Here is a 23,969-nt window from a genome sequence, read left to right on the forward strand (position 1 = left end):
CTTTTTTTTACTTTAAGTTCACTGAAAGTAACAGTATCTTTATGTTATGAGTTTTAATGTTAAAAAAAAATTCAAGAAATTCTTGCTTTAATATGAAAACATGAACATCGTTACATTATTGTATCCAAAAAAGATAAGCAAATATAGATCATACAAGTTAAAAAAAGAGAACCAAATAATGATATAAATTATTTACTAAAAGAATGATTAAATACTGGAAGATCAGGAAAGAAAATACTCACAAGATATATGTGTAAAATGTTGCTTCACGTGGTTGTCAACTGGCTAAACAAAAAAAAAGTTAATTATTCATTATGAAAAGAAAGAGTTAGGATACGATTATCGTGGGGGAGTCTCTATTCCAGAAATGGTTATTGTAGTTACGGAAATGGTTAAACTATAATTATTAAATGGGTATTTTTTTTAAATTTATTCGTAGGAGATAGACAATAACCAAGGTCTTTCTTCTTTATTTTTTCATCATTAAATTCGAACTACTTCCTTAAAGAGTTTTTAATTATTCAACACGAATTTATTTTATATGACCTAATTACATTAATTTTTACCTATGTAACATACGGATTAATTATAATTTTTAATTTATGTGTTAATTTGTTTATATTTATATGATTGTTTGCATTAAACTAGGTACAATTTTTCATTAAATTCTTTTTTTCTTTCATTGCACGTGTTACAAGTAATATAAATTTTTTAAAACGCTTTTTTTAAGCTTACAAAGTCAGAATGTCCGTGTGGATATATGTTTATTTATTCAGATATTCGCTTAAACCTCAAGAACCGCTGAATCAATCTGAAAGTTATACTTACACCAACGTGGTTAATTAATATTGAGGATGGTTTTAAGAGTAAATTTAACCGAATAACTATCATTACGTAGTAACTATCATTACTATCATTACGTAGGTAATAATATTTAAAAAGACAGCAACTCGTATTTTACTGCGTATTTTTAACTAATATTTTGATTCGCTGATTACATCATTTTCTATAAAAGAAGCTTCGTGAATTCCGTAAGTAAATTTAAAAAATAATGCTAAATTTTGTTTTATTTATTAAAATTAGATTAATAGTTTTTTAGTAAAAACAGGTTACTTTACCATTGATTTTATTGAGCAGGATGAGTATTTTTCAGGACGAATCATATATGAGTACTGCTATAAATTTTGAATTGTAAATAATTGGTAACATGCGTTTTTATTTTCATTTTAACTTTGAGTTTTATGAAAAATTAAGAAAAATGTACTTTTGCTTAAATAGCTTTTTATTTGAGATTTGAGCTCTTTAAAAGCTAAACAAATGCTGTGAAGTATGGTGTAGATAATTTCAGTAGAAAGCAGAAAATTAGATTAAAACAGTTTGTATCAATCAGATTGAAAATGAAATCGCCTTAATTATGATTGAAAATGAATACGACCTTAATTATGTCTCAAATCTGCAGTATTAGATAATATAAAATTATATGTTAACAAAGAAAGAGATAACAGGATGAAGATGCAAAGATAGAAATGTCCCCTCTCTTAAGAGAAATTTAGATCAAGAAGTTCGTTAGAACTTCGTCGGTAAGAATCCGCAGAACTGGACGACAGGGGAACTCAACGTACTGTGTTTACAGTTCTAAACATGACCTAACCTAAAAGTGAAATGAAAATCGGAAAAATATTTTTAAAAAAAGCATTAAAACATTATATTTCAGTTCAGTTAGGTTTGTAATAAAGAATACTTTCAAAAAATACCTCGAATTTTGTTAGAAAACTTTTTTTCTTCCATTTGATGAACTGCGGGACTCAAATGTGTCACTTTTTCTCAAAAAGGTGGGTTTACGAATCGCGCCGCTAGGTAGCAATACTTGATAGTATTAGGCAGTGTAAAAAAACTTGATAATGTACTTAAAATAATAAAATTTTTAACAAAATATACTACAGCTTGTTTTAATAGTAAATTAAAGTACTGAAGATTAAATAATTTTTTTAATTCCCATCACGTCATTAAAAAAAAATAGCAGTATTAGTTTACAAGAGATTATAGTTGCTAATAAAACACAAAAAAAAAACATGAACAGTTGGAAAGTGTTGCAAATGTGGCAACAAAGATCTGTTACATAAAACAGAAATAAATTCTACTGGTAACATTTTTATTCTACAATTAGAACTATTTAAACTAATTGATGGAGAAATAAAAAAGTTAATTTAATAATAATATAAAAAGTGTGCCTACAGATACGATAAAAAACGAAGGTTACACTTATAAAGTAATAAGTGCATTATTACAACACGGATCTTTGATTCGTGAAGATTATTATACTATTTTTATTAAAAAAGGAAAAATATGGTATGAAGTAAATGATATGACTATCAACAAAAATAATTGGCCGTGAAATTCAAAAAATGTATATTTGTTTGTTCTAGAAAGGCAATACATTTTTAAAATAAATCTGTAAAATAATAATCAGCAATTCATAAAAAAAAAGAATAGTCTAACAAAACACAGTGATAACCAAAAAAATTACAATGAAATTGTAAACCGTACGTAAGAATATCGCAGATATTATTTCTTTCTACTAAAAAAACAAAAATTCTGTAATATAAATAAAATTGTTTTTAACAAAATGATACCGATATAAAAAAAGACACTACATTTCTATTATCAGATATTAATTTAAAATTTTGTTTAAAAAAAATACATCCTAAATACATGTAATAGACAATAGATATACAATAATAGATAATAAATAATGTTTACGCGTTCCTTTATAATAATCAAAAACTAGAAAAATTTCTTACAAAACTCTTACCGGCTAATTTCATTTATATGTAATACAAATCACATTTACAGAAGTAATAATACAATTCTTATGATTATTTGTTGTTTAATAAATGAAATCGGGCCGGTAAGAGTTTTGTAACAATTCTTTTCTATTTTTTTCTTATTATATGGAACGCTTAAACATTGTTTATTATCTATTATTGTATATCTATTGCCTATTACATATATTTAACATGTATTTTTATTAAAATAAAATTCTAAGTTAATAACAGATGTTGATAATAGAAATGAATAGTATCTTACCTTTTTTCATATCTGTATCACCGTACGTTTACAATTTCATTGTAACTTTTTTTGAATGGGGGATTACCGTTTTATCTTTTCACGACAGAAAATTCCCCAAAATTTAATAGATTTAAAATTTTGAAATATTACTACATACCGTTTTTCATCAGTGAAGTTTCTAGTTTATTGATGATAAGAAATTTGCAAAAGTACCTGAATTCTTACTTATGGATATTTTCTAAAATTTTCTTTTTAATTATCTAATTTTGTTAACAGTTTCCCGGCAATATTAGATTACAGCTAATTTTTATTGTATTCTGTTTATGTAAACCAAATGCTTCAGTATCCAACTTCCAATTTTTCTTTTATTGTTTAACATGCGTAACAACAAATCCTCAACTGCCATTATTTATTATCTTTACAAATTAATTTATAAATATCTGCTCTTTTGACGAGTTTTGTTTAATTTTTAGAATTTCCTAAGACAGAAGCCAATTCCCTAAACGTAGGGCACAGTTGGGTTAAATTTGGATTCATAAAATATTTTTACCTTTCCTCTATACTAAAAAAATAAAGACTTGTTCCATTATCTCATTCTTTTTCTGTTATTCCAAAGTACGTTTTTTCCAGCTTTCGTTGAATTTTAATCAGTTTCAATCTGTATCTTACCTGTGGTTTCACTAGTAAAACATTTTAATATAGCTGTTTGATAGATAAATTTCTTTTTAAACTTCTAGACTATATGACTCCCGATTTCCTCTTCAAGGCTTCCTATTAAAAGCTACCATTTCTTCAGTTTCATTTTAATTCCTTTACAAAGCCAATCGGGCGTCACTTAGACAAGAAAATTTTCGTAGAGAAAGTACATTTATTGAAGACAGAATTAAATTTATTTTAAAAAGATTTTGAGCGTTTTTTGTTTATATTTTCGGATAATTTCATACTCTTACAGCGTACTACTTCTATTTTTTACTATTACTATTTTTTTAAATATTCTACGCCAATAAACTACTTAAATCATACAGTGCGTTTTAACTTAATTAATTTTTTCACTGATAAGGTACGAGGACTCCCAAACCCCCATGTAGAAAAAGAGCGAGTCCCGGTGGGGATGTCTCCATTTGAGACACGGGCTCAAGACCGAATCCCGGGTTCTGGGGTAGAGCCTAAGAACGACGTATTCGGGGCTGGTTACCCCACTCTGGCGGCTTGAGGCAGGCAAGAAGATCCAACCGGCGGGCCGACCTACCTATCACGCCGGTAGGCGGGAAGGCCCGTTACAGTTTTATGGACACTTGCCTGGGGCTGAATTATTATACACGACCTAGGGAAGTAGGGATATTTAAAAAGAAACTAAAAAAAAAACTTCTCCACTACCCATGACTGAGCAACTAATTAAAACAAGAAGTTATCAAGAAGTAGATAATTTTTCTTAAATAATATAAATGAAAAATTAATAATTTAAAAACTGGGAATTAACTATTTTTTTTAAAGACCGCTCAATTATTGCAATTTCAGAATTTCTCAATACGATTTAATAATAATAAGTAGACATATTAAATATTATCCATAGTTATCGATTAATTATTACCAACCTAATGCTAAGAAAAAATGCTACTTAAAAAAATAAAATTCTAAAATAATTTGAAAATCACCAACTAAATTTACTTCGTGAAGTGCACAATATATTTTCTAAACACAAAAAACTATTGATTAGACGTAACATTTTTAGGAAATACTTCTTGGTGTATATGTTTCTCTTCCAAATAATTGTTTTGAATCACCAGAAAGAAGGAATAAAAAGATTATGTTATTTAGAATTTTAATTCTAAATTAAATTTTCATCGTACCTTTGACTGTTACTGGTTGTATTATTAAATTGTTATAGGTTTATTAAGTAAAAGAAAAACACCTTAAAATTTCAAGCAAATAAAATATTAATACACTTACTCTTAAAAAATGTATTATTTACATAAAAACCTATAAAATATTCTGAAATAGTATTTAATATTATATAGCAAAAAATACATCTTATAACGTCAGCTCTCCAATAACAAACAATGATAAATCTTGATGGGAAAATCTAAATTAATAATAAATAGAAACTTTTGTATTCTTTAAAATGCGAATTTTTAAACATATCGCAGGTAAAAATATAATTATTTTTTAAATCGATCAAGTAAAATATGTTATTTTTCAGCCTCAAAAACGTTAAAAACATTTGTGTTGTTGAAACAGAACTGATAATCTATTTAAACAATCTATATTTTAGTAATAATATTTTGAATATTAATTTCATTATAATAACTAGTTAATAGTCCTTTAAATAAAATAATACATTTTCTTAACACGCAAATTTTTTCGTGTTATATTCTACGTAAATAAAAAATAACTGCTATAATACTGTTTTATCAAAGACTTGAAGGTGGGCTGTGAAATGATGCGCCTGTTGTTTTCAGAACTCTTTGCCTCTACGTTCGCTAACAACGAAATATGACGACTGTATTTGTTATGTATATTAATGTTCATAAGATTTAATGAATGAGAGGCAAACAGGATAATTCATTAGTGAAGAGTGAAATGGGGCCGACTTGTGATGGAAACGACGGAGTAGATTGTCGTTCCCATAAGAGGAGGGGGATTAAAGAGGCTGTGCGAGGGAGCGCTGTAGACCGGCAGACGGCGGGTGTGCTAAGCTCCATTAGGGCCCGGGCTTCTTCCCTGAGGACGGGTCCCCCTGCAACCTTACAGCCCTTCAGCACAATCCGGCTTCTTCCTCACCCGCCATAGCAATTACCGGAGTCCTCCGGAAACTCTAACCTGATACCTTTCAAAAGGATCGTTACCATGGAAACTAAAATTATTTCACTTAACGTCAACTTTAAGGTAACGTCAGACATTTTATGTATATATACGTATATATGTACTTCTTATAAAATTTTCTTTTATTTTTAATTCTTTATTCGTTTTTTTTTTCATGTATCTCTCTTTACTTTACTTTCCCTTAGAAATTCAAAATTCTCTACTAAGATGTAAAAAACAACAATTGTTTTAAAATTATTATATCCGATAAGCTAATTATAATCTCTGAATAATATCTATTACACGAATTACATTAGAAAATTTAAAAATTATTAATTTGTAAATTACACTAAGTGAGACTTTACATTAACCTCATTTAATGTAGATATATGATGGTATAGTTTAATAGTAGATATAGTTTAATGGTTTGCTATCGATATTCAATTCGGAGTTGAAGAAATGATCTGCTTGCGTCATAGGCAATTGCTTGCGTCAGTTAGGCAGTTAATAACATCAAAGTCAGATCATTGTTAGAAACTGTTTATCGATGTCATGAAGTTACTCCTTGTTACACTATTCTTTAATGATAAATACATTCACTGGCATACAGTACATTAAAATCGAACATTATTTCAGGATCTACCCTCCTGATATCATGTAGAACTCCTCAGACAAATCAAGTTTATTTAAGCAGTAAATTGGTAATAGCTCACAAACTATTTTTCTCGTCCTGGAAGATTATAAAATTATTCTGGCTTTGTTGTTTATAGATAAGACTGAATTACAATTGAAATGTAATTTAACTTTAATGAACCAACATTTTTTTTAAAAAAAGAGTAGACGTTTTTCTTAAAGGAGAAATAAAATTTCTTTAAATCGATTTATTTGGAGGAGCTACTATCTATCTATATATATATATATATATATAGATAGGATATCTATATAGGATAGGATAGGATATATATATGTATATATATATATATATATATATATATATATATATACATATATATATCCTACCCTACGAAGAACATTTGTATGTGTGTGTGTCCCTTAGCTTGGCACGGAATGTGCTGATTACTAGCGGAAAATCCCGATACGTTAATACATATCTCGTGGTGGTCAGATTTAACAAGACCGGTCAAGTATGGTCAAAGTTCCATGTGTTTTCGATTGAAAATAAATCGATTAACGAAGTGGGTTACTTGGTCCATTCCTTTTTTCTGTAGGTATCCCATTTTAATATGAGATATGTTTTTTATCCAACCATGAATTCTACAGGATGAATTCAGTAAGATACGAAACACTATTAAGAATACTATATAAAAATAAATTGCGATACATTTTGTTTATCACAACTCTTTCGTTTATATCTAATACATAAATGGTTTGCAAATAACATTAGCTCAACATAGATATGTTTAGACACAGAGTTGTATGTAGAAAATGATATCTTGTATCGAAATATAATAGAAACTTCATGTATTAGGAAAATGATCGAACGAAAATTTTAACTTAACAGAATGTGTTTTGATTTCATTCTTTGCATAGATTTGAAGATAGAATTCTCCATAGAGTCCCACATAGATAAAATCATACTTGTCCCTAAATAATATTTTTTTATAAAATAAGAATGATCACTAATCTATTTATGTATATATATAAAAGGAATTGATTTCTTTGAAATGCAACCTTGGGATCCCATAGGGTATACAAAAAAATCTAATTCGGCAAAAAGTTTCTATTTATTGCAAAGGTGATTTTTGTTTTATACTCTGGATTATCCGGTTGTCCAGTTATCCGGACCTTATCTTATTCCGAAATTTAGTTATTTTTACAAGCCGTTTAAATTATTAAAATTTAAAAATTTAAATTTTAAAAACGTTGAGTGCTAACGTTTGCATAAAAAAGATGTACGCTGGATCTTTCGGTAATCCAGTTATATGGTTATCCGTGATTTTTCCGAAATGTACTTATATCTCCAGATCGGTACGACCAATTTAAAAACTTCAAACAGCGTATTTTCTAGCACCAAGTGCTAACGTTTGCATATAAAAGATACACTCTCGATTATCCGGTTGTCCGGTTATCTGGTCATTCTGTTACTTCGATATTCAGTCATATCCGTTTGGGTAAGACCAATTTTAAAAATTCGAACAGCATATTTGCTATCAAATATGATAGCATTACAAGGACTACGTTAAAATTATGAAATAGAAATAAGAAATCGAAATGAATAATTAAAATACAGGAAAAACAAATAATAAAAATCTTTTAATTACAGTAATTTTTCGTAATACGCAGTTATGAATCTGTTACACGCAAAAATAAATCGTGTATTGAAAAAATTTTCAAGACTATAAAATAAAACGCACGTTTGGCTGTACCTCATGGGTTATGTGGAAAAGTTACAATTATTTTGTAAAATTTAAGTGAATTTTATAACTAAATTTAAATTTATGTATTTTAAAAGATTACAATAAATCAGTTTTCAAAAACGATTCTTCTTTTACGTCCCAAAGAACAGAGCGAATCGATGCCTGCCTAAGCAGCTAGTAAATACACACACACACACACACATATATATATATATATATATATATATATATATAGTTTTCATAAATTATTCAGCACATTTTACTCGGTGTTAAGAAAAAAATAGCACAGCAATGTATTTACATGCATGTTTTATTGCTGAACAGGATATTTCAAATAGTTTTGTTTACAATAATTATTAACTCTAAACAAATTTCACATGAGCACCTTTTGTGGGGTGTAAAATGTCTGGACGATATTCAATTAAATTCCACACATTAAGAATAATATCAGAAGTTAGTTCATAAATCATACTTCCATTCGTCTTTTTAATTCATTAATATTGACAACCTTCGTTCTGTACACTATCTTTGACAAACCCCCAAAAGTAAAAATCGAGTGGCAATGTAAACTACAGGGTAACCTTACATGTAAATTATAGTGCGGACATAGGAGGTTTAGTCTGTAGGAGGCTTAGTCGGTAGGGCGCAGGCACATACACGCACTTAACATTTTGCAGGACCTGTCACTGAGTACGTAAATGGTATTCCTTCGACTCATCGGAAAAAAAAATACAGTGTGGTGGTGCGTCATTTTTTTGGAAGTAAACTTTGAGTTAGCGATGTTCAATTTGTAGTACTGCATACTGTAACATGTCTATATAACTAGTGTTAGTAACCGTTGGCTGTGCAAAGAAGAATGGTCCGACCACTTCATAAGCAGTCAACGCACATCAAACGTTAATTTTTGGGCTCTGACGTTGTTTGTCGAACGAAATGCAGGTTCTCGCTACCCGAAATCCGACTGTTATAACGGTTAATGTAGCCAGAAACATGGAGGTAGCTTCGTGAAAGGATTTTTTCTAAAAACCTATTATCTCTGTTCACTTAATCAAGAATCACTGGCAATCATTTCTTACGCAAACCTTACCCGTACGTAGTCTTCCTCTACAGTTTTACCCAAAAATACCCTGCTATTTCCAAATTAATTAAACCTGAATGTAGGATATGACGCAGAAATCTACTTCGGTGCTTCTTTATAAGATTGTGTTACAAGCTCCTTTAGTCCGTCTTAAAACTTCTTTATTTTAACCTTTATAAACTATCTAATTTTCAATAATTTTCTGAAACATCACATTTCAGGGATCTCTATTGTTTTCAAAATTTAATTTTCACGTTTCACTAACACACAATCTAACACGTCACATAAATATTTTTAAATTAAACTATTATAATTCTTAGATTTATATTATTTACTAGCAGGTTTTATCTCTGCATCGAAGCTCTCTCTAATTATCCGTAACTATTTTTGAACTATATTTTTCTGTTTCTATCCGTTTTAATTTTATTCTTTAAACAACAGAATTCTGTAACTTTTAGTACATCGTTTACATATCCTAATATTTAATTCTGCAATAGCCTCCCTTCTCCCTTAATTTAATTACCTCTACTTTAGTTTGATTTATTTTAATTTTTTGATTCTCGTATTTGTAATAGTAATAATATTAATGATAACAATAATACTGACTTTGTTAATAGACTGGATATTTCTGATCCTACCAACGCTGAGAAAGCTACAATGTGTGAACCCTCTGATTACAATGATATTGAAAATAAAATAGGCTGAATACTTCCGGTTCTACCTACCCTGAACGAGTCACGATGTTACTGTGGTCAGCAGAATATTGATAACCACAATTTTCATGGGCTTATTTATATAGTAGACCATAAGTTTCAAAGATTTGAGAGAATGATGGGAATTATGATGGACAAAATGTTCGAACTTTTCCTGAGTCATTTTGAGAAAAAATGAACAACTTTCAGACTAGCAATCTGGAATGCTAACGGGTTATTTGATGAGAAACTAGATTTGGTTCTTTTGTTTCGTTATTATTATTAAGTCACAAACCACTAGGTCTGTGGCTACTTAATGTTAGTTCAAGTAGATCTAATTACTTATTGTTCAATTATCTTACTGAACAGATTGTAAAGTTGCTGTGACGTTATAATAATTTTTTTTCTAGCAAAAATCTCCCAATCAGAATTTTTTTCTAATTCTTTAATGTTTCTAGCTAAATAGTATCAATATCATCAATGAATCTTAACTGTTTATTTTTCTGCTTGAAAAAATGGACGATTCTCACAATCTTATTTATTATATATACTTTTTTTTAAATTAATTGAAATTACTTAAAAATATGGGAACATACAATTTTTTTTGAAAATTACATGAATATATATTTTTTTCATTAATTCGGTAACAAACCCAGAAGTCAATTTTTAAAATGTAAATATCAATATAATTCATACACTTAGTTTTAAGAATATATGTTTTAAGCAGGTTAATGTTATTTGGTTAGAATAAACGTTGATTTATGTTGGCTTACTAGTGCGCAGCTGCAACTTTGTAAGGTTATATGACGTCATATATAACCCACGATAAGTGATTGAAATGCGTTACTACATATCAACCAATCATTTCCCAGAATCAACCAATTGTCTCCCAGTTATCAGACTACAAAGCTAAATTAAATAAATTCACTAACGTGCGTAATATAAAAACCAGAATCTGAGTAACAAGATGACAATATTATTACAAAAAGCGAGTGCAGCCGGTCCGTTGATGGCAATGTTTATGTTATGCCTGCAGACCAACAATTATTATGCATTGGTTTTTTAGTTATATAGCATGTAGTAGAGATTTAAAAAAAAAATTTTTTTCTGACACTTATATTAATTACGTTAATCTAGTGATGTATAATTTTGAGAGAAGGAATTGGCTGTCAGATTGCATAATAATTCAGTACATCTCGCTAGCGTTGATGTTCAACTTATTTGTTTTAATTTAAGATAAAAAATAAATAAAACTGATTAAATTAAAGCTTGCACAGCGTTTTTGAATATTTATTTTATATATATATATAGAAAGAGAGAGAGAGAGAGAGAATTTAATATAAAATTATTTTCCCGTTTCGTTACCAAAGATAAAACATACATTTTACAACTTTATTATGTAATTTTTTATTGTACATAACAAATTAATAAAAAAATTTGTTGTTTGTATTTCAGCAGGATATGAAAGTGAATTGGGTTACATCACCTGGACTGCAAGTTAAACAGGACACTAGCAGTGAGTAAAATATTGTAACATTTATTTCTATAAATTATATTTTTTTTTTTTATTTTAATATTCTTTTTACGGTTGTCAGTTGTCACCTCTTAATGGTGAGGGAACACTCGTACAAAATGAAAACAAAAAATGTATTTTATTATAGAGTGGTTAAAAACTACATTTACTTTAATTTTACCCGTCATGTAAACATGAATTCTCAGCGAACAAAGTTTAAAAAATATGTTCTTCATAAGAGGAAGTACGGTCCGCTTTTCAAAATCTCAGTAATTACTTTTATTAATTTACTATTACTTACTTATATATAAATCAAACATTCAGAGGTTTATCTTATCCTTTTTTACAGAACGAAATACAATGAATTTTTTTTTCAATTTTATTATACCGAATGAAAAACTATGAACCAAACGGTTACAGACTAAATACAGTTGCGATATGTAACATTTTACGAATGAAATGAAACATGAAAACGGTAAATTAAATTAAATTCAATATTTACATTAGAAAACAATTACATATTTACCATATTTTAGCAAAGATATTCTAAGTGAGCGCCCTAAACAGCTATACACCTTTTTAGTCGAATTATCATATTGGAGTTATCTGACGCAAAACTGCATCGATTTGTGGTTGAATGTTAGCCTTCAGTTCATCTGTAGTGTGGGGATTTGATTCATAAATTATATCCTTCAAATAGCTCCAAAAGCCCCCGCCCTCTGCTGACAATTCTTCCTTCTGTAAAAGCCCCATGAGCGTTTGCTAGTGAATCGTGATGTAACATATTGTCCGTCTTGCTGGAAGACGATTTTTTCACAATCTGTTAATTGAGGATAGAATACTTCGAGAATTGTACTGTATGTCTCTGTACTGACAGTCTGATCAAACTGACCTTGCTAACGATTACCAGAATCAGCATACTATACAACGATTTTCTGATTGTGAAGTGGACGCTCAAACATTTGATAGGGATTTTCAGTCTTCCAGTACCTGATGTTGGGCGAATTAATATTCTCAAATAAATAAAATCACGCTTGGTTTGCAGTGAAATATAGTATAGGGTCTATCTATCCATCAACAATAAACTTGAAAATCCTGTCACAATTAAGAATTTTTGGTTTGTCTGGTCTCTTAAGTTGTCACCGGATATGGTTTAAAATTTAAATCGTGAAAAAATTTACAGTACTATGTATATTTTAAACCGCTTTGTTAAAATAAATGTAAAAATTTTTTATAGTATAAAAATTCTTTTCAAACGCAAAAATTCTTTGAATATCATCTTTGGCCTCTGGAATCCTAACGGAATGTTGTCTGTTCGTTTTGCCTTTATAATTGCCCTCTTTTTATATTATTTTTAGACAAATTGTGCATGCTATTCTTGGCTGGGATACTGCCAAACAAAAATTTTTCCGAAATGTTTGACCTGTTTCTTGTAAGGATCCAAAATGCACTAAACTTCCAGCATAGCAATCTTTCCTCGATTGAATAAGGTTTTCAGAAAAACACTACTACATAGACGAAAGTACACTGTACTGAAGTATAAGCAGTTTACAACTGACAACAATAGATGAATGTATTAACATAGACAACGAACAATGGTTCTAGTAGTAGCAGCGTTAAAGTTGACGTTCAAATAACTGCGGTTCAAACCAAAAGGTGAAGTTGCTCATCCGAGAGATAGCTCATTGTAATATGTAATCAATTTAAGAAAAATCGTAAAATTCTCGTATCTTCGTTTACTTTTTAAATTTACAATATAAATCGTTGTATATATTTTTTTAGCACGCTTAAAAACACATTATATGTGTATACTTTGCATAAAATTTATATTTAGATTACATCTGCAGTTTAAAAAATAAATAAACCTTCAGAGGTTTCTCCCAATGTTCATTCTACTAAAATTTCGAATTACAAACATGTTATAATAAACTATACAAAAATGTAGGCCTTAATCGTACAATTTGGACACAAAACCGATTTATTAGTTGCATCATTAATGATTATGAATTACTTTTGAAAACGTCCTTATAATAAGAATATTTTTTTATAAAAATTTTGTTTTTGTTGTGTTTACTTTTTGAAGTTAATATACATTTTTTTTTTTTTTTTTACTTCTGTTATTTATGATAATATAAATATAAATTCTTCCACTAAAATTTCTCTTCCTGAAAATGGGAATTATATTACTGTTTGAATTAAAAATTCATTAATTTGTAAAACATTAGTCATTACAAACGATTTTTTTCATTGACAGTAATGATGTTCACTATACATCCGTACCATTTATAAACAAATAAAAATTTCACGTTTATAATGTTTTTTTTTGTTGTCTGTAGCTCTATGTAGGCATACTGAAAAGTGTATTTAAAAGCCAGGGTGGTAGGTAAGTGAAATACTCTTCGTTATAATAAGCAGCGGTAAATTCAATTTTACGTAAAATACAATAGGAAATCACTTTACTCCTTTGTAAACTTGCCATTGAATAACCTTTATCTTTCTGAAAATATATCCCAGTTTTGGAGGTGAATTTCGTTTTATATTTCGGGTGTATTTTTTAATTATCTTAATCATTTCTTATTTTTAAATAACACTATCAGGGTTATTTTACAAATTTACAAAATTACGCCTTTCAACGAAGAATGTAAGTAGCAGTTTTTGTATTTAGAATATATTTAGTTTGAAAAAACGAAATATAATATCTTTAAAAAAATGATTATACGTTTTTATTGCTTTAAACAAGATAACAATGGTTATTTTCGTTTCTCTATATTTGAAATCAATTTTATATTAATTTATTATAACTTAATTCACTTTTATAACTTTCTTATTAATTTAATTATCATAGGTCTGATATCTTTCATATAATATAGCTCATTGATAACAACACGAAAAGCACATATTACTCCTAAAGCGACCAACCTGTAAACATAACCGTTAAAAGTTGTTGAGCAACAAATGTATAGATGTCCAAATTTATAAATATTATTTTATACTCGAATAGGCTTCAGACCTGTTTGAAAACACAAGCACCCACCCGCACTTACATCCCTTTGTGTACTGATACCTTTCTCTCTTTGAGTGTTTTCAAGTGAGTAAATTACAATGAAATATGATTCCTGCTCGTGATGATTTCTTTTTTTTTTTTTAAGTAAAATGAAATACGGATAAAAATATAACCTTTATAATTACAACCTCTTGCTTTTGCAATCGGTCGATTGTCAAAACAATTATTTCTCTTAAGACCTGCTATTATGAATTAGTCCAAACTGTACTCTCTATTTTTTACGTTCTATCTTTCTCTTGTAATTCTCATCGTATCAACAAGTCTAAACCAATTTTAAATGAAGTCACATCCATTTAAAATTCAGTTTTGTTTTCGATTAAATTTTTTTATTGGATATGGAATAACCACTATAGTATGTATAATGAAAGAAAGAACGAATATCATCATCAAAGAGTTATATCTAATAAACCACTTGAAAAAAATAATTATCATACGTACTAAAACTTATTTTTTCTGCATTTTTTTGTTGTAACAATAATAATTTATTTGAAAAAATATTCGATTTACGGCAAATAACATATAAAAATTATTCAGTTTTTCCTTTTTATTTAAATAATACGAAGCATCTAACAGAAGAAAAGAAATTTTATACTATGTCAAAACTTGTTTGTTTCTGTTTTATTGATGTAATTTTAAATCTAATCGTAGAAAAAATAGAAATTACACAAAATATTAATCGTAATGAATAAATATTCTCGTTTTCTCTTATCCATTTCGTGATTCATTTCAAACGTTCAATATAGTTCTCAATGGATTATGTAAAATATTAGTGTGCTATTTATATGACAACAGTGATTTGGATCTCAGTAAAGATAACATATTTTTTTTTGCTTTGAATTATATAGGTTTTAATATTACTAATAAGACGCGAAATAATTTTTGATTTTAGTTAACATCGAAATGAAAATAATGTTGGGAAGGGAATAATTTCCATTAAAATGAAAAAAGTTTAGGTCGTCCTTTAAAGACTATCTTCGCTTTAGGTAAGCATGGATTATAGTATTACAGGTCAAAGTTTAGAAAGTGGTAAATACATGGATGCGCAATAGTTCTACTGGATGTCTGAAGTAATGTCGGATTGGTTGTGGAAATAAACTGGAAGGGATAGTGTACCGTGATAAGATGTAGGAATCAAGAATCCAGCCGCCGTCTAATAATCCATCTTGCATGACAAATGAATTTAAAAACTTTACTGAATAATATAATCCTTGTACTCGTCCAACTGCCTAAATTTACGATAATTAGTCGTTTTCAAGCAGAAGCCAGAAACTCCTAACAATTTTAATAAAACTCTTCTTATATTTACAACTCTTTTATTGATTATATTTTTAACTGAAATTATGATATTGTCTTTACCGTAACAGTATTCATAGGAAGCATGGTTAAATGAAAAAAACTTAATCCCAGTAAGTGCGTTAGAATGGCGAATTTCCGATTTTAGTTAAGAAAAAAGTATGTTGCACTGCTGTAATGATTTTTGAAAATAATATAGCTTTCGGTGTTCTATTTTATTTCATTTTATATTAGTATCATGTACTATTTTATAACATTGCAATTTTTTTATTATTGCATTTGTGTATTATTCCAATAAAAACATTATACTTGTATATTTGTGTATTTTTCTTCCTCCTTTTCAGATAGTTCAGTTGTGACTGCATCAGTTGCTTAAAATTACTTCTTTCCAACAACCCACTTTGATACTTTTACCGTAATTGTGTAGTTTGGAGCCGTGCTCCAAAACGACTAAAATTTCCAAACTTATTTTTTAGACACCTAGTCCTTTCCTTCATATCAGATCACATTTAGGATTATTGTGAAGCAAACGTTCTACAATGAAACTAGCTCCCACCTCTTGATAATCACAAAAATCTATTTTTGGTTACAAACTTGATGTTTTAAGACCATTGGAAAACCAGTTAAACATCTGGTGGAGCTCGTGAAGATCTGATTTTGGCTTACTAACTTTTCACCCTTCAAGTCACAATATGAAAACCTTGAAAAAACTTTGAAAACTTAATCAAAAACCCAGTTTTTTTGCCTCTAACTTCGGTTCCTGTGAACCGATGCACTTTAAAATCTATAGGATTGTATTTCTAATAGGTTTACATCATACTACCAAGTTTCATCATAATCGGTTAAAAATTGCGCTCAGTAGAACGAAAAAAAGCTGAAAATGTATTCAAAATTCCGATTTTTGGTTCGAACTCCTGTTTTTGTGAACTAATTCGCTTGAAAATTAATAGGGTTCTACTTCCAGTAGGGTTACATCACCGAACCAAGATTCGTCAATATCAGTTAAATTTGCATCCCGTAGAACGAAAGAAAAAGTGTTATACATACATCTATATGTATATAAACATTGCAGAATAATGTTCAGGAAAATCCAAAACGTAAGAAAAGTTGGTCCCCCTCCCCGGGACACCCCCTTAGAAAATCTGACTGGGCACAGTTACGATTTCTAGAAATTCTTTGGAAATCCTCTAAAAACTTTAAACTAAAAACATATAAAAACTTTTATCTTTACTGAGAACCGAAGTAGTAATTATTTTTATAAAGAACTTATTTGAAAATCAACAACGAAGAACTTATTTTTGTTAGTAAACATCTGCTGAAACTCTGTTTTATGTAATGAAACATTAATTTTTATAGTACTTTATCAAATATAAATTTGATAGTACCTTGAAAGTACAATACCGTGAAGACCGGTAAAATTAAAAAAAGTTTTTTTATTTAAAACATTTTTTTTTAAAGATCTAAAATAGCAAATATTACTGGAACAGAAGTTTATTACGTTATGAAATTTATTTTTATCCGTAAATTCATACAATGATACAACTCTACAAAAACATTTATTTTTTTCTTTCGTGGGCAGACGTTTTCTATTCCGTCTAGTAGAGAAAATGTACTACACTTACGTAAATAAATGATTATTTTTTTATAACATATATGGTAAATGTTTTATATTACACATAAATGAATTACTGGTATAAATAACGGTGATATAAGATGTGTTATAAAGAAAGAGTGATGGTGAGGGAGGCTGGTTGAATAAGAGAAAGGGGAACGAAGTGAGAGAGAATGATGTGGTCAGCTTTGTTGCTCTGTGTTTTGTTGCGGAGGCTCTTCGCCGCATAACATAAGCTAAAGGTAAGGTTACTATAAGGTAACAAAGCAGATACGGTATGGGACAGTTCCTGCACGTTGTTGGCCATTCCTTTACCTACCGCGGGATTCCTTTGGGATGAATTATGAAAGTCAGTTTTGATTTTGTGGCCAGTACCTCCTGCCTGACCTTCCACCCTGGTCTCCCTGAGGGCAGCTAAAGTACTCTACCTTCCTTTGATGTAACTCTTTTTACCTGACCTACTCGTAAATTTACTTCAAGTTCACTTTTCAAAATAAAGTGAAATTCCTTTTGAGGATAAAAAAATATTATATACGTGTCTGCAAAGTGATGTTCATATTAGATAACGGTTGTTATTTTTTTACTGAAAATTTAATATTATTCTGTACATTAAGAAAATGATATCGTTTACTGCATTTATACCGTAAGAATAAATCCTTTCTTCTGAAAAATCTGTGTTAAGAACATCATATAAACTCACTTTTATTTTAATTTCTTGAAACTGGTTCTCTTCATTTGGTTACTACATTCATAGTCGCGTGGGAAAAAATTACTTCATCTTTTTTTATCTATTTTGAATTTTTTACGCTTATATTTATTATTTATGCTTATAATTGTTTTACGCTTCGATGGAAAGGGTAAATTAATTTCATCTCACATGTGTACGCGTGCATGCACGCGCGCCAATTTATACATCTTATATATAATCGTGTCCAAGTATACTTATAAAATTGAAATGCTTTATTTTTAAAGATTTTACAAGATTTTTTTTAATATTATCTTTTAATGACAAAGAAACAAAAAAATAAAAGAAAAGTGAATGAGGCAAAAAGATATCTACCTCAGCTTGTATTGCAAGTTTTAGTTTTGTCAAGAAAACCGGAGGGTTAAATGAATTATTCTATAGCTTGTGGTATAAAGAAGAGAAAGATAACAGAGGTAATTTAGAAAAGAGAAGACAAAAGAAGAGAAAAATGTTGGTTTGACCAAAGTAAACACACTTGAGTGTTCACAGCATTGATTCATAAAGGCGGTTGCAAGAGAGTTTTAAGCTTGCTATGTAAGCTGCTTAATTCTTCTCATATAAGAGCAGGAAGGAAGATATATCTATACACAGCCTGTACATATATATATTTTCCTATGTAGCCCTATGTACATATATATATATATATATAATACGTGCTTTTTTTAATGCGTTGTGATCTTACCGTATAACTGAAAAGATAACGCTGAAAACTTTTATAAAGTATACATTTTTCAGCTCTAAATGCAGTAGAACATATTCGAATTTATATATTCTATAAATTACGACTGTATAAATATATATATATATATATATATATATATACGAGTATATATATTTGTCATTATGTTTACGTTGTTAACGTACGAAAAATATATAATAATTTTCTTAAAGTAAAAGTTTTTTTTTTTTTAATAAAATAAAAAATTAAACTAAACATAGAAATCATAAACTATACCAGTATTATATAACTTACGTTTAACTCTATCAAAAGATTTTTCGATACAACTGACACCAAAATTCTTTAGGCTCTCCCCTCAGCAAATAATTTATTTTTACCATATGTATTTTGAACTTAAATTTTTTTATAGCTAAGTTGATACGGTTACACCTTGTAAAGGCAGTTATTTTTATGCGGATATCGCTGTTCTTTGGTGATTGGGCTTCAATTAACCACATATTTCAGAAATGGTTGACCTGAGACTGTGCAAGACTATACTTCATTTACCTTCATATATATCATCCTAGTTCATCCTCTGAAGTAATACCTTATGATGATTCGAAGGCTAAACAGAAAAGAGAGAAAGAGAGAGTTACGTTTAGTTGTTCTTCATCCATGGACCCATTAGATCTTCAGATATTTTTTTTCATAATTGTCGCGTGCTAACGGTTACTTTATTTAAATAAATAATAATATGTATACTTTTATTTAAAAAAAGAAGAAGGAGTACCTGTTGTTTTAAATTATATATTCTTTTTTTTCTTTTTTTTTAGGATTTTTATATTTTTCATTATTTTAAGGGATTTTCTTTAAGTTAATAACTAAAACCCTCATCTCCGTGGTGGATTGGTAGCGTTTCAGCCTTTCATCCGGAGGTCCTGGATTCGAATCCCGGTCAGGCATGGCATTTTTCATACGCTGAAAGTTCTCATTATCATAGGGCAAAATGACAAAAGCAGTCGATGCCCATCATCTCAACAAAAAAGAGATAAAGAATAAAATAAAATAACTAAAACCCAAAAAGGCAGTATTATATTTACTGTAGTCACTAGAAAAATATGTATACCAAAGTACAGTATAGTCGTTTATAATCCTCTGTAGATAATATTTACTTCTGTCACAATCAAAATATTTTTTTTGTTATTGACGCTAATTATGAATATTTACATAATTAATTTCAGGTAGTCTAAAAATAATGCCTAAATTCATTTTTACTATCACTTATAACCACGATTTATTCACAGTAAGACAAAATAATTGTGTGTTATTGTGTTTACACTTACATTGATGTACTTATTTAAAAATTAGTATTATGATAAAATAAAATTGGTATTTAATGCAAAAAAAACGCAACTGTTTAAATATTCATTACTACTGTCAAATATAATTAAAATTAAATGTTAGAATAAAACATAAAAACATAAATAAAACATAAAATTCATAAATATTCGTCAAATAGACGACTGAGCTAAATCGGAGTCACGTGACTAAGCAACTAACCATATGAACAAATTTAATTTTTCTCTAGAGAACCACCGAATTCTTACAACAGCTAAGGTGTACACCCAAAGAAAAAATGTAAATAGCTGTTTTAGGCGCTTTTTTATTCAAAACATGTTTCGCCTAATACAGAAATATTTATGAATTTAGGGTTAGTACACCTTTAAGGAAACAAGAAATTGTTTTCTAAATACGCAAAAGTTTGTAACACTTGACTTGTTATGATAAAAAATTAAAGAGAAATATCAGTTATATCATAATCAATGACCATTGCACTTGGTAGCAAAATAATAAACAAAAAGTTTAAAAATTTCGATAAGAAATTTTTTTGCATTCGTAACCATCTGGAAGAATACAAGTGTAGAAACATAACAATAAAAAAGATTTTAACCACGTACTGTTAAAAATATACAGTTAATGAAAGATAAAATTTGAATAATAATGATGATATTACTGTTAAATATCGAGTCTGTTGTAATCAAAGTATTAAAAAATTATCAGTGTATAGTGAATATTTTATGAAGGAATAAATCGTTTGACCCTAATGTCAGTAGGTATAATTGTATTTCAAACTTCCTATTTCCTTAAAATAAATTTTGTAGTGACTGAAAACGTTAGAGATTTTAATGTTTATTATATTTGCGTTTAGAAGTGGAATTTTTTACTGATACTAATGTTTTTATGATAGAATATTCAATGTGAAGTGATTGTAAAAATTTTCCTGTAATCTAATTTATCATCATGGTTTGACCGGCAATTTCTTACTGGAGCTCTAAGATATAAATTAGGTACAATCAACATTGTCAAGTAAAATAGCGTAGTTTTATTTTTCCAATGTCAAGAACTATTAATTTTTAGTAAATTAAAAGTATTATTTAACAAAAGATGATATTGTATAAAATGTCTTATTTCATAATAAATCAACCAATAAATATAGAAACAATTTTCAAGTCGTTCGTTTAAATAATTAGTGTATGTATTAATGAAGAGTAAATAAACGAAATTCTAATCACAGCGTATCATTTATTTTTTAATAGGAATTTTTTTTAATAATTCAGGATATTTGTGTAAATTTCGTAATATTCTGATCCATATTTTAGCTAAATTTTTTTGTGTAGAATATCGATAGATCGGTAACTAGGTGTAACAGTTAAAATTTTACCATAACAGTTGCTCAGTTCTAACTTCCAGCCGCTATTTATATAGGATTACAATTAAAAATAAAATATGTTCTCATAATCTGGGAACTTATGGTACTGTTTTAAATTTACTGTTAAGATTAAAGTGCCTTTGTGAATTCTGACGAAATAATAAAGTAGGTATCCCAAAGACTTAAATGTTATATTTCGATTCACTTACTTCCTCACAGAAATACAATTTTTTTTAATTTTTTATACAACACATATATGTAAATAGGAACAAAAATATATATTACATAATTCAGCTGAGATTTGGGTAAAAGTTGTATTCTATGGATATAAAAACAATTACTGTCTCAAAATTTGCTAAAATGATCAAAAGTAACTGTGCAAATACTTCAATTAAAGCAATAAAAGTAATTTCTTAGTTATTTATTAAAGTAAATACTATGTTAACTTCCATATTAGTAGGTAAAAAACTATAAATATTTGAAATAATAATAAACTGACAGTAAAAATAATATCATAAAAACCCCAAAACAAAATTAAACAAACGAATTTGTTAATTTTACTAAACATAAATTTGTGGAAAGGTTTTTTAATCAGTTTTTTAATTTATTATAAATTAAAAATGAAGTAAGGAAAGGTTCGTTTTTGTAGACCGAAATACTGTATATTGTACAGCGCGAAAAACTAATACTGTTACATGGTTTGAAGAAAAGAATGACTGTTATTTGTTAGTGAAAATAAAAAATTGTTATCTATACGCTAAGAAAGTTTAGTATTTTTAACACTATAAATATCTGATTATACTAGATGATTGACATTTATAATTACTAGTAATGCACATAAAAATTATTTTTCTGTCTGTGTTCGTACGTTTCTCTCTCTCTCTCTCACTCGCTCTCTCTCGCTCTCTCACTGTGTGTTTATGTGCGCGCGTGCGCGTGTTTAGCATGTATTTGAAGAGAAAAAAATACAAACGTCGCTAGAAATAAAATTGTTGTTTGGAAAATTGATATGTTAGATAAACCAAGTCACATTGTGATCGTGAGTTATTGAAAGCTGTTTATCAGGCCATTTGATTTTGTTTGTTTCACGATAGGGAAAAAAGAACGAAATAAAAGAACTGATCAGGCAGATGTGAGGTGAGTTAAGTTAAAGAGTTTCCACTGTATACTCTCTAATGTTTATTTAAAAGTGACACGGCTGATACTTGACTTGTTGTACGGTCGAATGACTTTACTCCCCTCGCTTAAAATGCAAACTTGAAGCTGAAGCTTTCCTATCCCGTATCGTAACGTGCTATACTAGTAGTGCATTTGTTTCGTATCTACACAAAACAGCGCGCGTGAGTCGGATGGGTAACAACAAACCTCCCCCTGTCGATGAATACTCAAACATTCCTCTTCAGACTCCCTTGCTCAACACATCTCTTTCGTACCTGTAACCGTCTTGCATGTTCTGTTTTCTTAATGTTCTTCCGCTCTTCATCCTTGTTCTTCTAAACCTCTCGGTACTCTAGACTTCTTTCACTATTTGCAGCTTTCAGGAATCGTCGCAACTCTTCTAAATAGTAATGCCATCCTCTTTTTAACTTTTACCTCACAAAAGAAAGAAATCTTCTTTGCGATATTGTTACATTCTACCGTCTTTACTGAAGCGTCTGTATAAAGAATATATTATTTGAAAAAACTGAAACAATATCTCTGCATAATTGATTGTTATTACGTGACAGTACTACATTATTACATCATAGCACACTATATTATGTGGCACAAAGCTAATTCATTGAGCACAACTAATTAATTTACTACAAAATACTGTTTTACGACATGTTTTGTTTTCCTTTACTAACTTTTATTAATATCATCAAAACTCCTTCAATTGTCTGGGCTAATTACATTTTAAAGTCAATTCCACTTGTTACGGTCTTTCACTAATTAGTTTTCAAATTATTCAATATAGTTTTAAGTTAATAAATAACATATTCTCATTTGACAATTAAGAGTTGCAACAAACGCGGGTAAAGTCACAAGAAGAACAAAGAAATAATTTTAATTATTGGACCGAATCATAAAATCTGCAGTGGGTGTTTGATAAATTTAATAAATTCAGTACGTAAAGTACGAATTAATAAAATGCTTTCTTTATGTTTTCGCTCAATTTCAGGCAGAATACTTAATTAAAACATGATCCTAAAAAAAATTTGGTCCAAATTCTTTTGGATTTTGTGCCTTTTTGGACACTTTTGGTCCAGTCGACTGCAATCAAAAGGGGAGGTCACAATATTTTCCTTTACTTCGTTCAAGGAAGTAAAAATTAATAGTTTTAAAAATAGATTTGGAAAGGAATTTTTGCAAAAT

The 23,969-nt window shown here is 28.8% G+C and overlaps 1 protein-coding gene across 1 annotated transcript in view; it reads left to right on the forward strand.

The window, feature by feature from the left end:
• The window catches only part of LOC142324456 (nucleolysin TIAR-like), a 1,191,620-nt gene that overhangs the window by 391,913 nt on the left and 775,738 nt on the right, over positions 1–23,969 (forward strand). The window contains exon 2 of the mRNA XM_075365284.1: positions 11,475–11,535. Coding sequence (XP_075221399.1) covers positions 11,475–11,535 — 61 coding nt within the window. The remainder of the gene's footprint in view (positions 1–11,474; positions 11,536–23,969) is intronic.

Source organism: Lycorma delicatula, chromosome 5 (assembly GCF_047948215.1).
Source record: "Lycorma delicatula isolate Av1 chromosome 5, ASM4794821v1, whole genome shotgun sequence".
Classification (NCBI taxonomy): Eukaryota; Metazoa; Arthropoda; class Insecta; order Hemiptera; family Fulgoridae; genus Lycorma; species Lycorma delicatula.